Source organism: Mya arenaria, chromosome 2 (assembly GCF_026914265.1).
Source record: "Mya arenaria isolate MELC-2E11 chromosome 2, ASM2691426v1".
Taxonomy (NCBI): domain Eukaryota; kingdom Metazoa; phylum Mollusca; class Bivalvia; order Myida; family Myidae; genus Mya; species Mya arenaria.
Genome location: NC_069123.1, coordinates 55,556,218 through 55,571,946, shown reverse-complemented (window position 1 = coordinate 55,571,946; position 15,729 = coordinate 55,556,218). Strand labels below are relative to the sequence as shown.

The 15,729-nt window shown below is 35.7% G+C and overlaps 1 protein-coding gene across 4 annotated transcripts in view; it reads left to right on the top strand.

Annotated features, from left to right (window-relative positions):
• The window catches only part of LOC128206514 (uncharacterized), an 89,179-nt gene that overhangs the window by 24,828 nt on the left and 48,622 nt on the right, over positions 1 to 15,729 (top strand). For all 4 annotated transcript variants that reach the window (XM_052909074.1, XM_052909050.1, XM_052909066.1 and 1 more), the window contains exons 23-39: positions 179 to 442; positions 593 to 826; positions 1,131 to 1,379; positions 2,541 to 2,753; positions 3,181 to 3,462; positions 3,733 to 3,951; positions 4,678 to 4,946; positions 5,079 to 5,316; positions 6,791 to 6,955; positions 7,274 to 7,453; positions 9,076 to 9,246; positions 9,498 to 9,680; positions 9,905 to 10,066; positions 12,130 to 12,282; positions 12,945 to 13,130; positions 14,601 to 14,681; positions 15,365 to 15,484. In XM_052909074.1, coding sequence (XP_052765034.1) covers positions 179 to 442; positions 593 to 826; positions 1,131 to 1,379; positions 2,541 to 2,753; positions 3,181 to 3,462; positions 3,733 to 3,951; positions 4,678 to 4,946; positions 5,079 to 5,316; positions 6,791 to 6,955; positions 7,274 to 7,453; positions 9,076 to 9,246; positions 9,498 to 9,680; positions 9,905 to 10,066; positions 12,130 to 12,282; positions 12,945 to 13,130; positions 14,601 to 14,681; positions 15,365 to 15,484 — 3,369 coding nt within the window. The remainder of the gene's footprint in view (positions 1 to 178; positions 443 to 592; positions 827 to 1,130; positions 1,380 to 2,540; positions 2,754 to 3,180; positions 3,463 to 3,732; positions 3,952 to 4,677; positions 4,947 to 5,078; positions 5,317 to 6,790; positions 6,956 to 7,273; positions 7,454 to 9,075; positions 9,247 to 9,497; positions 9,681 to 9,904; positions 10,067 to 12,129; positions 12,283 to 12,944; positions 13,131 to 14,600; positions 14,682 to 15,364; positions 15,485 to 15,729) is intronic.

The following is a 15,729-nucleotide window of genomic DNA, read 5'->3' as shown; positions in this document are numbered from 1 at the left end:
CTCTTCATTATCAGTATGGAAGATCATTCAGCAAGTTAAAGATTAATATTCCACTGTGGGATTACAAAAGGCTGAGTGATGACAGGTAGTCCATTTGACCTTAATCAAGTTTGTATGATGACTGGATAAAAAGATTAGCTTTCCTGGTTCATAAAAATGTTGTTGTTTTTATTTTTAGATGAGACACCCCCTACTATCACTTGCCCAATCCTGCAAATAATAACACTAGCAACACCTGCTAGCACACAAACATATCAGTTGACAAGGAATCTATTTTTGATATCTGATGACAAAGATACAAGTCCTTCTTTCAACATCATACCGTCTAATATCCAAGATACTTTCACTGCTGCTGATCTGTACAAGACCTTCACATACACCGCCCAGGCATCGGACAGTAGCGGAAACCGTGCGACATGTCGAGGCCAGATATTTGTCACAGGTAAGAAATCTCCAATGCCTTCTGGAAAGCATTTTTTTACTGAGAATGTTCTATCAATTTAATATAGCTTATCAAATTATTTGCTCTCTCTTTTTGTTTTCCGTCAAATTTTCGAGGAACATTAGCAACAGCTTTTTTGTCTCACTACAGCTGAAGTATGCAGTGAACTCAGCTTCCCAGATCCTCTTTCCTCTTCGAAGACCTGCACATTTGACCAGGGGACAAACACGCGCTCATGCACCGTGACCTGTGACCCTGGCTATGTTCTGTACACAAGCACTGCAGGGTACCCAACTGCTCAACGTACAACAACCACATTCACATGTAACAAGAACGTTGTGTCACCAGACTGGACCCCAGCTCGTATTTCAGCATGTATCAAAGGTATGGGAACATTTCATTCACTGTTACAATGATCATTAATACGGTACACATTCTCAAACACCTTACATTTGCTCAAGCTCAAAGTTAGCGATTTGCTCACAATAATTGGAGAGCCATGATTTATGGCCTGATTCCTAATAACCTATTTTTTATGAGCATATTTGAAAGAGCATGTGTGGCCTTATAGCCTACTTGTACTATAAAACATATAATTTGGGAGAATTTACTCAAAACACAATAAATCTGAGTTATTGAAGAGATATTGAATTTTATTATGGTAATAATGTTGTGTTTGTGTTTGCAGATGAAAAAGTGCCCATTTTGACCTGCCCAAACAGTATCGAGGTGATCCTCGGTGGTTCGGACACGAGGACCTTGGTCAGCAGTAACTTCCAGCCCACAGTGTTAGATGCCAGTTTAACAACATTGAGTTACAACCCAGAATCCCTGGCACTTAGCACTGGGGACAGGTACCAACCAAGAACAGTAACAATAACAGCGACTGACTCCGCATCACTCCAATCACAGTGCCAATTCCAGGCTGTTGTTAAACGTTAGTACAAAAAGATTACTTGCATATATAACACTGGTGAAGAAATACCTAGTTTAATAGGCTTGCATCGATGTGTAAAAAGTTTTCAAAAATTTCACGTAAATTCACTCAATTCAGTATGGAGAAGATAAAGGCGAATTGTTTTACTGTGAGCTTAATTCATCACAAAATCATCATCATCATGAGCACTAAATGTTAAAGTTTCAAAAGATGCTTCAAGCAACATATTTACTTTTGGTGTTGGCAATGTAAAATTGCAATCTTACACTTAGGTATCCATTTGATTTATTAAAAAAAGAATATTTGATTGAAATTTTCTGACAACTTCTAAAATTTGCATAGTAATTATACCATTTAACAGAACAATTCTTAATAAAATCCCAATATTTCCAAATGTGCTAACCTTGATGCTTATTTTGGCAATGATTGCATCCCAGCTATGCACAAACTCTTAACCTGGAAGTTTCTTATGATTCATATGGACTAGAAATGTTGAAGGGTCAAATTATTTCAACATAGTCTAGACTGTCAATTAATGAAGGGTTCAATACTGAAGTTAGTCTGGAAGTCCTACACTCCCATAGGAGGCCTGCCCCCAATATCACAAAAAAACTGAATTCGCTTCTCAATCTCAATTCATTTTATCACATAACCGCATAGCATGAATCATAAGTCTATAATTTAATGTTTCTCTCTTTTTGAAAGTGCATTGTTGATAGAAGTATTTGGTCAATATGAATTAGAAAAATAATTCTATAGTGAAAATTGTACCCGACTGTTCATTTCTGAAACAAAGAAGTTTCATTCACGGTAAATCTAGTGTCACTTTCCTTGCTATGATAGTTAGGTTAAAATCGCTTAAAAGCCTTGTTTGTATAAATTTTTGCTAACCTGGTATTTGTCAGTCATTTTGAAATGACATAATGGTGCACACACTCATCTTCATCAGGCAATTATGCCATAATTGCCATCCTGTGCAGTGATAAGCTCGTGGGTGGAAACATTAATCATTTTGGCAGGAACCCATTTCTAAAGTTAAATATTACTACATATAGTAACATGTATAATATCATGTTTTAATGAAACGAAAATTAATAACTCAGTAATAAAACCAAAGAATAAAACAGGATCACTTACAGTTTTTAATCTTTTGTATTACAGCACCACCATGCCATCCAGATTCCTACCCTGATCCTAGCCAGGGACAAAAGAATTGTGTGCCGGTCAGCATCAATGACGCTGTAACTGGCTACAGCTGTACAGTGACCTGCAATGCAGGATATCTGATCCGTAACCAAGGTGTCACCAAGACTGTCACATGCAGCAACGGGTTTGCCTGGGCAGAGGAAAATGTTATTACTGCCTGTATTAGAGGTAAACACCAGATAATAGCACATTTCTCAGTTGAATAGATGATTATGTATGCTTCTGAATTTGCTAGTATTTAGTGTATTTCCTTCATAGACTTGATATTGTGTCATGTGAAGGAAAAAGTTTATTTTCATTTAGAAGTATTGTACCTTCATAATGTATTGTGATCCAGTTGTTTATTAATCCAAGTACTTGGATAAACTATGCTTATTCATGGTACACTGCCTCCAACAAAGACCCGTTTTAGTTGTCTATGTCACATCTGTGTATTTTCACTTAAGCAAAGGACAATTGTCTTATTTAATATCTTAGACACACAACTAGGTCTGTATATGTTGGCTTTTTTGCTCAGAGGACAGGAGTTATTTTTATTTTAACACTATTGGTACCACAAAGACGAGATACCCATGTATTTGTATTTACATTTAAGATTCGACACCGCCTGATCTGCAATGCCCCAACTCACTCACCCTGACACTTGGGAACATTGATGATGTGCTTAACGAGAACTTTGTCAGCAACGCGCAGTACAACCCCATCAGGAACCAGGATATTGGAATGCCATCTGGCACCCCTCCGACCCTCAACTACTCCCCACAGTCACGCACATTTACATCCACTAGTGTGAATGCTAGTCCATTTAGGGTCACCGTTCAGTCAGTGGACTTGGCGGGAAATGCTGCTACCTGTTCTTTCTTTGTGTCTGTTGTTTGTGAGTATATGGCTTTCTGATATTGAATTCACTTTCAGGTGTTTATAATTTAAGTTTTGTCAGGTCTCTCATTTGAAGAGTTGTTACCAAATATATAGTCAACTCCATTAAGATATCAATGGGCATCAATTCCTGGACTATTTTGATGACCAGCAAGATTGCTTTATTCATGCCTAAGTTCTTGCTGTTGAATCGTTCACCAACAGAAGTATTTTTACTTTTGTTTAATACTTAAAAACAAATGCAGTGAACCAAAACTTATATTTCTAGCTGCTGATTGCTCTTACTTCAAATTGCCAAACATAAACAACGGTGTGAAGACTTGCACCCGAGTGGTAAACCAATCTGGTCCTGATGGATACAGCTGCACGTTGCAATGTAACTTGGGGTATACGTTTCCCATCACCGGAGTCAATCAGATCACAGCAACCTGCAACGATGGGGGATCGTTCACATCCAATCACGAAATAACAAACTGTGTCAGCCAAAGTATGTTGTGTACAAACATTTGTAGACATACTGGTCATTTCACTCATAAGCTGATTTGAAGCAATAGATCTCCTCCTGAATGTCAATATAACCTCCTTGCTTGTCTTGATTCAATAGATGTTCATTACTTTACTTATTTTTATTGTATCAAAACCCATTTAATACATACAATGTTTAAAGTGTTTAAACTTTAAAGTGACACTCTTATTCAAAATAAATTCATACACATGTATAACAAACATAAATTTTAAGTGATAAACCTTTAACTACTTACTAAATAATGCATTCATGGAAAATATTCATTACTGATAATGCAATTGTAGTCATGTATTTAATAGCTGAACAGGCAAAAATATTTGATGACTGGTGAATGCTAAAAAGTTGTCTGTGATCTACTATCGTCTTAAAAGGTAGAAATACTGTGTTTTTTGCACGTTTATTTCAAAGTAAACTCAGTATCCATCAAAAGAACTATTGTTTTCGACATTTATTCATTATTTTTGATAAATTAAAACATTTGTCTTAATTGTTATTTATCTTATTTTGGAGTAAAAGTGCATCATAAAGTTTTACAAGACTTTCCATATTTGAGAAAAAAATCAACATTTGTCATAGTCTTGTTTAATAAATGCCATGTAGTTATTGTAATACCAGACAAATGACAAACTTTGAACAAGCATCAAGATATTTAAAGCTTATATATTATGATCCTGTTTGATATTTCAGCGGCAGGCATCGAGGAGCAGGTTTTCACCGGAATTCTACGCTACACTTATGAAGCCACTGATGGGTATACCGATATCCCTACAGGTTGCCTCAGTTACTATGAGGAAGTGTACAAAAGTCGTACAAGTGACTTCATTGCCCAGCAAACCCAGCTTCAAAATATATGTAAGGCTGCTCACACGTTTGACAACACATTTAGTTTCAAATTCCAGCCAAGCTCAACAGTAGGGGAGCTTCTCACCACAAGTGGCGGATCTAACCGAAACAGAGTAAGAAAGAATTTTAATGATTTATCTCTTTGTGAAGTATGGTAGACTATGAGTATTCTTGTTTCTTCATTGCCATTATTGAATATTTTCATAAATGGTTGGTCAGTATACACCCAGATGATTGTTTTACAGGTTCAATTGACCTATACATACAACATGACAGCAACCCTAGCTGACAGTTATGTAAAGTGTGAAAATACCATTGAAAGCAATATCAACAATGGAAACTATGCACTTGAAGCTGGAATTGCCACAGTAACGACATACAATGGTGTGGTTTGTCCCCCTATAGCACATGTTGATAATGTCATCCTGGTCAACGGGAGATCTGCTTGTCCTGCAAACTTCTTCAAGACAGTGACTTCATGTGGTACGTATATACAATAAAATCTTGATTATGCCATAAGAAATAAGAACCCTATAAGTTTGGGTATTCGTAGTGGTAAAGTCAAACTAGTGATGTGTCAGTATTGAAATTAAGTTAATTATGGTTTCATTCTGGGCTTGGGTTTAATTTCTTGAAAAATCTTAAATGTCAAAAGTTTATTTTCCAAACACAATTAAGCAGTCAACATAAATTTAAACCAAATTTGACTGAGAGTATTTATCAGTTTTTAGCTCTACTGGTAAAATGCCAGAAGAGCTTATTCAATAGTACAGTGCCTGTCGTCTGTGCCTCTGAGCGTCCGCCTGTTTACAACAGCTTGTTCATTCAATCAAGTTTTTTCTGTCAATATTTTTTCGTGATGTGGCAGTTTGTAAGAGGGCTCTAGGGCCAGTATAGCTGATTCAGATAGTCATTGATACAAGCTTAATTTAAATGAGATTCTCATCGGGTTCTGCGGCGTTTCTAACAAGAACGCTTGCAATCGTAATTAACTGTGGCCGGCTGGAAGCAGTCAGATGACAAAAAGTGAAACAGTATTACGATTTATTTGATTAATACCCTTTCATTCAACTGATAATCTTGAATAATAATATATATCTAGATTTATAATCGGGGCTTCAAGCTAAGTATGATATCAACAACAATTTTTTCTTTACTGTGAAATATAAGGATGTAAGTTGCGCACTCAGCTTTCAGAAAATGTAGTTAATCAAGCGTGTCGCTGTTGATATCCTCCTATACATGACAAGGTTAATTAATTCGGATTTTTAATTCTTTCAGGGATAAACAATGACAAATGCATATATCTTTACAACCGTTTCTAAGCAGCAATGGTACTTTAATACAATTTAAATTTAACAGTTTGGTATTCAACAAACGGATATATATCATGTAATGATCGAGGATGACATAGCATTTTGCCATGTGATATATGGACCAATTTTAACACTTAATCAGGATAGCTGCAAGCACATAATTAACACATTGTTTGTTTAATTGTGTCTTCTGCTACCTACCAATACTGTACACGTGATTGGACCGACAGCAAGCGTCTGCTAATTAACAGATAGGCTATAGAGTGATCACATTGGTCTGATGTTAACTAAGACACTTTTATGACCTGTTGAGGATAGTTTTTGAATGTTTGAATGTCTCATGAATGTTTGTGTATTACAATTTCTACAACTTTTACTGACTGTCATTTTGAACCGAAATTTTTCAGTAGTATTTTAGAGGAAATGCTGATTTCATGGTTTGCCATAACAAAATACAAATTAACATTCAATAATATACTATATATGCGTAATAGTTGGTACTGTGAGATTATGTACATTTAAACAGTAATGTATCATCAAAAGATATACCCTGATATATGCTGTGATGTTTTGCTTGCAAGGATAAAACATTATACAACAGTGACAAATAGGCTAACTGTGTTTTAATATCTTGTATTCAGCGCCTTGTCCTGCCGGAACTGTGCGGCCACTGACGGCTACTGATGACCGGTGTTTAGCATGCCCAGTTGGCCAGTATAGGGACCTCTCAAGTGCTGTATGTACCTCCTGCCCGAATGACCAAATAACATACTTGGCAGGTTCTAGGTCCATCTCAGACTGTGTTGGTAAGTAGCTGCTTTCATCTCTTAGAGATATTATCATCCAGGACATTAATACAATGATAACAGATATGTGAATGGTTGAGCTGCTAAACATTACCTACCTAAGGCCATTTGTAACATTAAACTGGTAAGGCAGTAGGACTTGTAAAGACGGCATTTTGTTAGAAGATACAAGCTGTTTATAACACATGTCAGAAATTTATGTTTTGCAAAATAATAGAAATATCTTTGGAAAAAAATAAATGAAATATATTGGGACAAAGATGAGCTGTGTTGCTTTATTGATGTGCCATATTGCTAATAGTTTCAATGATATTTCAGCTCCATGTACTGGTGGGACCATCTCCGCAACAGGTTATGCGCCTTGTTTTGCATGTGCGAAAGGTTACTATAGAACTTCATCCACCACTTGCACCGCCTGTGGCTCGGGAACATCAACACAAGGAACTGGATCTACCTCCAGCGCTGCGTGCAGCACAAGCTACGCATACGCTCTCACTGGTAAGGCAATAGTGAAAAAGTGTCAATATTTTTACCAGTCCAGTGCAACACACAAAATTAGGCACAGGGCTGCTCTAATTTTGAAACTGAATTGGTCCAGTCAAAACTGGCAAAAATTGTCATATTTTATAAGCCCCAATAGAGGGGGTTAGAATTTAAAATATTTTTTTTTTATTAATTTCTTATTTTATTTTAAGTGGTTATCATCATCCAAACTCATAATTGTATCACTTTAATATGTAGTTAAGTTCAAAAACATATAGGGGGAAAGTTATGTTTATCCAATGCAAAGAAATGTTTTAGACAGAACAGTATAATGTTGTTGCATGGGCATTTGTGTAACAGTCAAAACTGTTGTCCCAAGGTTGAGGGGATGACTTCTGTGCTTATAGGCCGAGGGCAACAGTTCAGAATGTCATCCCCGACACCAAGGACTGTTTTATTACCTGATTGTATATTTTTGTTCTAACACAGAAAGAACAAATTCTTTTGTAAAACAAATATATTGAAGTTTCACAACAAACATCAATATCGCATGAAAAATATTCACTTTATGTACAACTGATCATATTTATAAAACAGTCGGAAAAAGTGAATTACATTTACATAGGGCATTGGGTAATAGTATGGTTTGTTTAAATCTCCTGGATGTGGCAGTCATTTCCAGGTGGGATAGTTCATGTAAAGGTGCATACAGAATGCCTCATTTCTACAAGGCGCCAATAAATGGGCCATGATTCACTTAATTCCATTCAATTTTTAACTTTTGGATCATTAGCTTAAATTGAAATATGGCGTGGACTACGGTGAAATGAGCATTAAAAAGCCAAATGAGTTGTGGAATTGACAACATTCACATTTTCTAGGAAGTGACATTTCCATTTTGGAAAAGATTCCAAGTGATTCAGCTCATTTATTTATGGACCAAATTAAATAAAACTTGACATGGAAGCTCTTTAATACCTGTATCTTAAAACTGTATCTCAATTACTTGTCAAATCAAAAATGACTTACGGATATGGTTTAAACAAGGTATTTGATGGACCAGAATAGTGAACACCATGGGGACTATTGAACTGAACTTTCCTCCAGAGTGATTTAAATGAGATAAAGTTTTAGAGTCTTTTGCAAGTACATCTCATTCTCTGAAAAAAAAATCTTCTAAAGGAAACAAAAATGCAACGTTTCTTAAACCACTGTCATTTGGTACATTTCAATTAATATTGGTTCCAGTGTTGTATTACTTTAAAATATATAATGTGACCCAAAAGACCATTTTGTTTCCTTTAATGTGATACTAAACTTCAAGGGATGGGTATATCCTTAATGCACTGTTCTATAACATTTGAATGCATCAGTGTATCCACAATGTACATGTACATTTAAGGGGTTTTGAGCCTGATATTGATTTGTATAAACATTATTGAAATGTGCTAAGCAAAACGTTCATAACAGTTCGTTAAAAGTAAAAAGACTTGATTGAATTCATTGTATTTTTTAATAATTTTTTTTACAATGTGTGTATTTATGAACTGATTCACATGTCTGTGATTTCTCAAGTGTTTTTTTTGTATGGAGAATGTTTTATATGATTCATGATTGAAAGTTTTGTTGTTTTACAGAGAAATGTCCACTTGGAACCTCTAGGAGTGACGCAACTGGAACCTGTGAACTCTGCGATTATGGCACATATGGAGTGTACAACACCGCGCAGTTTGAAAATAGGTGCACCTCCTGTGGAAACCTCAGGAGCACATTTGTACGAGGGGCAACTGCCGTAAGCATGTGTTTTGGTGAGTAATCATGTTCTATTTCTTCAGTAGTCAGCATGTGTTATGGTAAGTCATTTAACAACCACAAGTTACATTGTCATTAATTCTATATTAAATACTTTTAAGATTTACTAAACTTCAAAATACAGATAAAAAAATTGATTAAGCTTGGTCTAAGTTGACTTCCAGTTATATTTTCGTCTGCTTTTATTCCTCAGTTTCAAGGTCTTTCCATCATCATAAGAGTTATTGCCTTTTTCTGCCTGTTTCAGACAAGTGTCCAGATGGCTATGAGTCTAAGTCGCCAAATGGCCTTTCCCCATGTTTTGCCTGTGGTATTGGAAAGTACTTCAACACAAACACGCGGGCATGTGTGGACTGCGCTGTGGGCTCCACAACATCAAAGGTGGCTTCCATTGGCCCTGGAGCGTGTATTACCATCACCGCCATCAGAGGTGGGCACTTTAGTAACATTTCCTTCAACAAATGAAAAATTATTCATTTTAAATTCAATATACCTTTAGAGTTAATACCACAAAATCATTTTTATCTGATAACCAGGTTGATGACTAAAATTAGGCAAACGTTTTTTTTTTTAGCCAAAGTTGAGAGATGACTTATAAGTAGAGTATTGATTACATGAAAGACACAATCTGAAGATTTAAAATTGTTACTGCAGAAAGATGTTCCCGAGGCACTTACCGAGATACTGGGACTGGGAACTGTATTGCATGTGCAATTGGGTCGTACAGCACCGTAGAGGACTCGAGCTCCTGTAGCCAATGCAGTGCAGGGTTCTCGACATACATGGTCGGGGCCTACAACAGTGATATGTGCCAGAGTAAGTGTAAAAGATCTTCAAATTGCTATAATATTATAAAGCCTTGAGCATGTGCCTCAGTGACAAAACAGAATATGCAGACATAAAACAAAGCCTGGTATGCAGACATACAACATACCCTGATATGCAGACACATTTCATAGCCTGATATGTAGACATATTTCATAGCCTGATATGAAGACATATTTCATAGCCTGATATGCAGACATATTTCATAGCCTGATATGCAGAATATGACATAGCCTGATATGTAATAATTTGGCATAGCCTGATATGCAGAATATGACATAGCCTGATATGTAATAATTTGGCATAGCCTGATATGTAGAATATGACATAGCCTGATATGTAATAATTTGGCATAGCCTGATATTTAGATATATGACATAGCCTGATAAGCAGAAATATGACAAAGCCTGATATGTAAAATATGACATAGCCTGATATGTAAAATATGACATAGCCTGATATGTAAAATATGACATAGCCTGATATGCAGACATATGATGTAGCCTGATATGTAGAATATGACATAGCCTGATATGTAGAAATATGACATAGCCTGATATGTAGAATATGACATAGCCTGATATGCAGAAATATGACATAGCCTGATATGCAGAAATATGACATAGCCTGATATGTAGAATATGACATAGCCTGATATGCAGAAATATGACATAGCCTGATATGCAGAATATGACAGCCTGATATGTAGAATATGACATAGCCTGATATGTAGAATATGACATAGCCTAATATGTAAAATATGACATAGCCTGATATACAGAAATATGATGAAGCCTGATATGTAGAATATGACAAAGCCTGATATGTAAAATATGACATAGCCTGATATGTAGAATATGACATAGCCTGATATGCAGAAATATGACATAGCCTGATATGCAGAAATATGACATAGCCTGATATGCAGAAATATGACATAGCCTGATATGTAGAATATGACATAGCCTGATATGCAGAAATATGACATAGCCTGATATGCATAATATGACAGCCTGATATGTAGAATATGACATAGCCTGATATGTAGAATATGACATAGCCTGATATGCAGAAATTTAACATAGCCTGATATGCAGAATATGACAGCCTGATATGTAGAATATGACAAAGCCTGGTATGCAGAAATATGATGTAGCCTGAAATGTAGAATATGACATAGCCTGATATGCAGAAATATGATGTAGCCTGATATGCAGATATATGACATAGCCTGATATGCAGAATATGACATAGCCTGATATGTAGAATATTACATAGCCTGGTATGCAGAAATATGACATAGCCTGATATGCAGATATATGACATAGCCTGATATGCAGAGTATGACATAGCCTGATATGTAGAATATGACATAGCCTGATATGTAGACATATGACATAGCCTGATATGTAGAATATGACATAGTCTGATATGTGAAATATGACATAGCCTGATATGTAGAATATGACATAGCCTGATATGCAGATATTTGACCAATCCTGATATGCAGATATATGACATAGCCTGATATGTAGAATATGACATAGCCTGATATATAGAATATGACATAGCCTGATATGCAGATATTTGACCAATCCTGATATGCAGATATATGACATAGCCTGATATGCAGATATATGACCAATCCTGATATGCAGATATATGACATAGCCTGATATGTAGAAATATGACATAGCCTGATATGCAGATATATGGCATAGCCTGATATGCAGATATAAAATATAGCCTGAAATGCAGATATATAACATATGTAGACAAAACTCAGTGACTTGACAGGTTGTCATGGTCTTGGTTATTCATGTGATTGCTGTTTAGTATTTTCTTTTACAAATGCAAGCAGAGGTTTTGTTGGTTGATGGGATTGCACCATGTAGGTAGGTTACTTTTGTATATACAGAGTATCTACCTGTTATGTCATACATTCAAGCCTTTAACATTCAGTCGAACATGTAATAACTGCCAGCAGTTGACTTATATTTATCTTTACTGTTTAATGTTATAACTAAAAGTAATCCTAGCTTTTGACTTGACAGGAAAGTGTGAACCAGGCTTCTACTCTACAACGGGACTGTCCCCTTGCTCCCCGTGTGGCGCAGACAAGTACTCCACTGCATATGGAAGCACCTCATGTCTTGATTGTAATGCTTCCCAGACCACCCTTACCAACACAGCATCAGACTGCATCAGTATGATAACCTCTTTCTTATGTATCATAATTTACCGTAGCAAAATTCAGTTTGTTGTAGATTATATTGTTATTGTAGTTTAGACTATATAAATTTTTTACAGCCTAAATAATACCCTTAAAATCAGTGTATTCTTTTCAGACATACTTTTATGGACACATACCAGCAACACTTACACTTAAGAAATTGTACAGACCTCTGAGTGCCTCCTAGTGCATAATAGTGACTGATTAATCCATTCAATTTTTATAGGCTGTCTGGGAGGTTATTATTATTTCAGGATGTCATTAGTGCTGTGTCCTTTATTTAATTATTCCGCTTCTTATAGCTTCCCACTTACATAGTTAGTCTTTTTGTTTGTTAGACATCTTTTTCTGTAAAACAAGTAAATTCTAATTCAGACAACAGTCTTGTTTAGACTGGTTCTCTTAAAATATCTGTCTTGTGAAGTCTGCTCAGCGGCTACACACAGCAAGTCTTCAGCAGCCCGTATGAAAACAAATTTGATCACTTAACTTCATGATGTAAATCATATTGTTTGAAGGACAGCTGCCATTTACAAAAGTAAGAAGGAATACAATTATGTAAGGTATAATAAAAGTTGATGGTAATATTTTAAGATAAAATGAACATGAATTTATTTATTTCAATATCCATTATAGACAAGTGTGTGGCTGGTCAGTTCTCGTACGCTGGTCATGTTGGTGTGACGGGCAATGCATGCCGTTCATGCCCGATCAACTTCTTCCAGCCCAATGTTGGCTCCACCAGTTGCCAGCAATGTGATCCAAACACTCGGTATTCCAATAATGGGGGGCTTACAAGCTCCAGCCAGTGCCTTGATGCAGGTATGCACTTAGTCTTGGATTTGGAAATCAAAATGATGTTTTGATTTTCATCAGTTGTTTTTGTTGTGTTTTTGTTTGTTTGTGTATTTAGCTCACCTGAGCACAAGGGCTCAGTGTGAGCTATTTTGATTGGGTGATTGTCTGTCATCTATCTGTATTTATATATATATATATATATAAAATATAGTTATGATAGAAAACTTTCAAACTGTCAAATTTTGCTTATCCTTATCTGATAAGTGTGTGTTATTATAAAGGTCCCATGCCAGTCTGAAGCTGTTATTTAAACATGATACTGTTGGAACATTTTTTTTTAAAACAACAAAGAAAATGTTTGTTTTTTTTAAATTCTAGAAGCTTGAAATAATTGTTTTACAGACCCTAACACTAGAAACATACTATTTATGACAATATTTAGATCAATAGTTTACAATTTATGTAATATGTGTTTTGTATTCTAATACAGTCACAAAAGCTCTCAGACTATAAATGTGATCAAATTGTAACCCCTTATTAAATAGGGAATTAATAAATACATGATTTCCATTAATAAAGTAATGGTAATAGAATAAATGCTTATACAAAAATTGTTTTACATTATCTATACATAATTTATCTATATATAGATACATACATATACGGTTTTATTAGCTAGTTGAAACCAAACATCAGTTTAAAACATTTTCTGTAATAATGTAAAATATGATTTATAAGCCATTTTGTTTTTTAAACTATAAATATAAATTGCTATATCTATCATATTTAAGAACCACATTTTGTAAAGTTTTTTTGTCCCATCTGACAATTAATCATGAGTTTTTTATGGATTTGGTAGACTAATAAATAGGTGTGCAAACAGATCTAATAAAACTTACTTATAACGGTAAGTCTCCCTATAGGTGGAAATGTTCTCCTTTTCCAATATGAAATGCTTCTGTTCACAGTTTTATTTTTTCATTAAAATTATTGCACACATTTTACTTAGATCGACATCAAATTGTACACCATGTCTGTTGTGTTTGAATGAAATACATGATGAGCTTAAATATTGTGCCTTTTCCCAAATGTTTTACCATTTTTGTCAAGGTTTGATTTTTTGTAAGATAAAATTACATTGGGCAGGGTGGTGGGGGGAGGTGGGCAGGATGAAGGGGGTGTCAGGTCTTGTATGACAGACACTAACAAAGCAAAAAATGGCTGGTTATGAATGGGAATAATTTAGCTGGCTAAGTATAGGATTCTTCCATGCATGAAAACACTTCACTACAATAGAGAATTTATCATCTGCAATCAATGATAGTCATCTGTATGTATGGGGACATAATCTGATTGAAAAACAGAATTATTGATCTTTATCAAAATTGTTACTAATTTTTATAGACATGATTAATCTTCGTACTTCTATGTGACTAAATGAAAGGACATGTTCTTACATTGAACAGTAGTTATATCCTGTGTTATCTGTTTCAGCCACACTGTGTCAGGGCAAATGTCAGAACTCAGGGGTGTGCAACATTGAAAACAACAGCTTTAAGTGTGCCTGTGAGCCTGGTAAGTGTTGTTTACCAACAGTTGCATTCCTGTGTGCGTGGTAGGTGTTGTTTACCAACAGTAGCATTCCTGTGTCTGGTAAGTGTTGTTTACCAACAGTAGCATTCCTGTGTGCCTGGTAAGTGTTGTTTACCAACAGTAGCATTCCTGTGTGCCTGGTAAGTGTTGTTTACCAACAGTAGCATTCCTGTGTGCCTGGTAAGTGTTGTTTACCAACAGTAGCATTCCTGTGTGCCTGTTAAGTGTTGTTTATCAACAGTAGCATTCCTGTGTGCCTGGTAAGTGTTGTTTACCAACAGTAGCATTCCTGTGTGCCTGGTAAGTGTTGTTTACCAACAGTAGCATTCCTGTGTGCCTGGTAAGTGTTGTTTGGTTTATACTAATTTATTTTAGCTCGATTGAGACGAAAGTTGATAGCTTATAAGATCACTCTCGAGTCCGTTTCCTGGGCAGAAACCAGTACTGTGTCCTTTTTGAGAGGCCATGAGAAAGTACCCCTAGTGGGAATCGAACCCACAACCTCTTGGGTGAGAGGCGGACACCTATACCACTAGACCACTCTCACCCCTTTAAATGTAAATATTATCATATATGAAACATACAAAATTCCCAATGCAAAGATAGTATGTAGCTCATTTTTATTAACAGCTTTCAGACAGTGCAATAATGTTTTTCACTTTCAGGATATGAGGGAGACAGGTGTCAGACTATTACGAACACGTGTGCTTCATCTCCTTGTTACAATGGAGGTCAATGTACTATTGCTGTGGGCTCAACCCTTGGTTACACATGTAACTGCCCTAGTAAGTAAAGACTGATATTTTTAGTTATTGTTCAGTAGACTGTTGATGTGTTCTTGTATTGTTCATAAGACTGTTGATGTGTTAAGTTATTGTTCAGTAGACAGTTGATGTGTTCAGTTATTGTTCAGTAGACAGTTGATATGTTCAGTTATTGTTCAGTAGACAGTTGATTAGTTCAGTTATTGTTCAGTAGACAGTTGATGTGTTCAGTTATTGTTCAGTAGACAGTTGATGTGTTCAGTTAT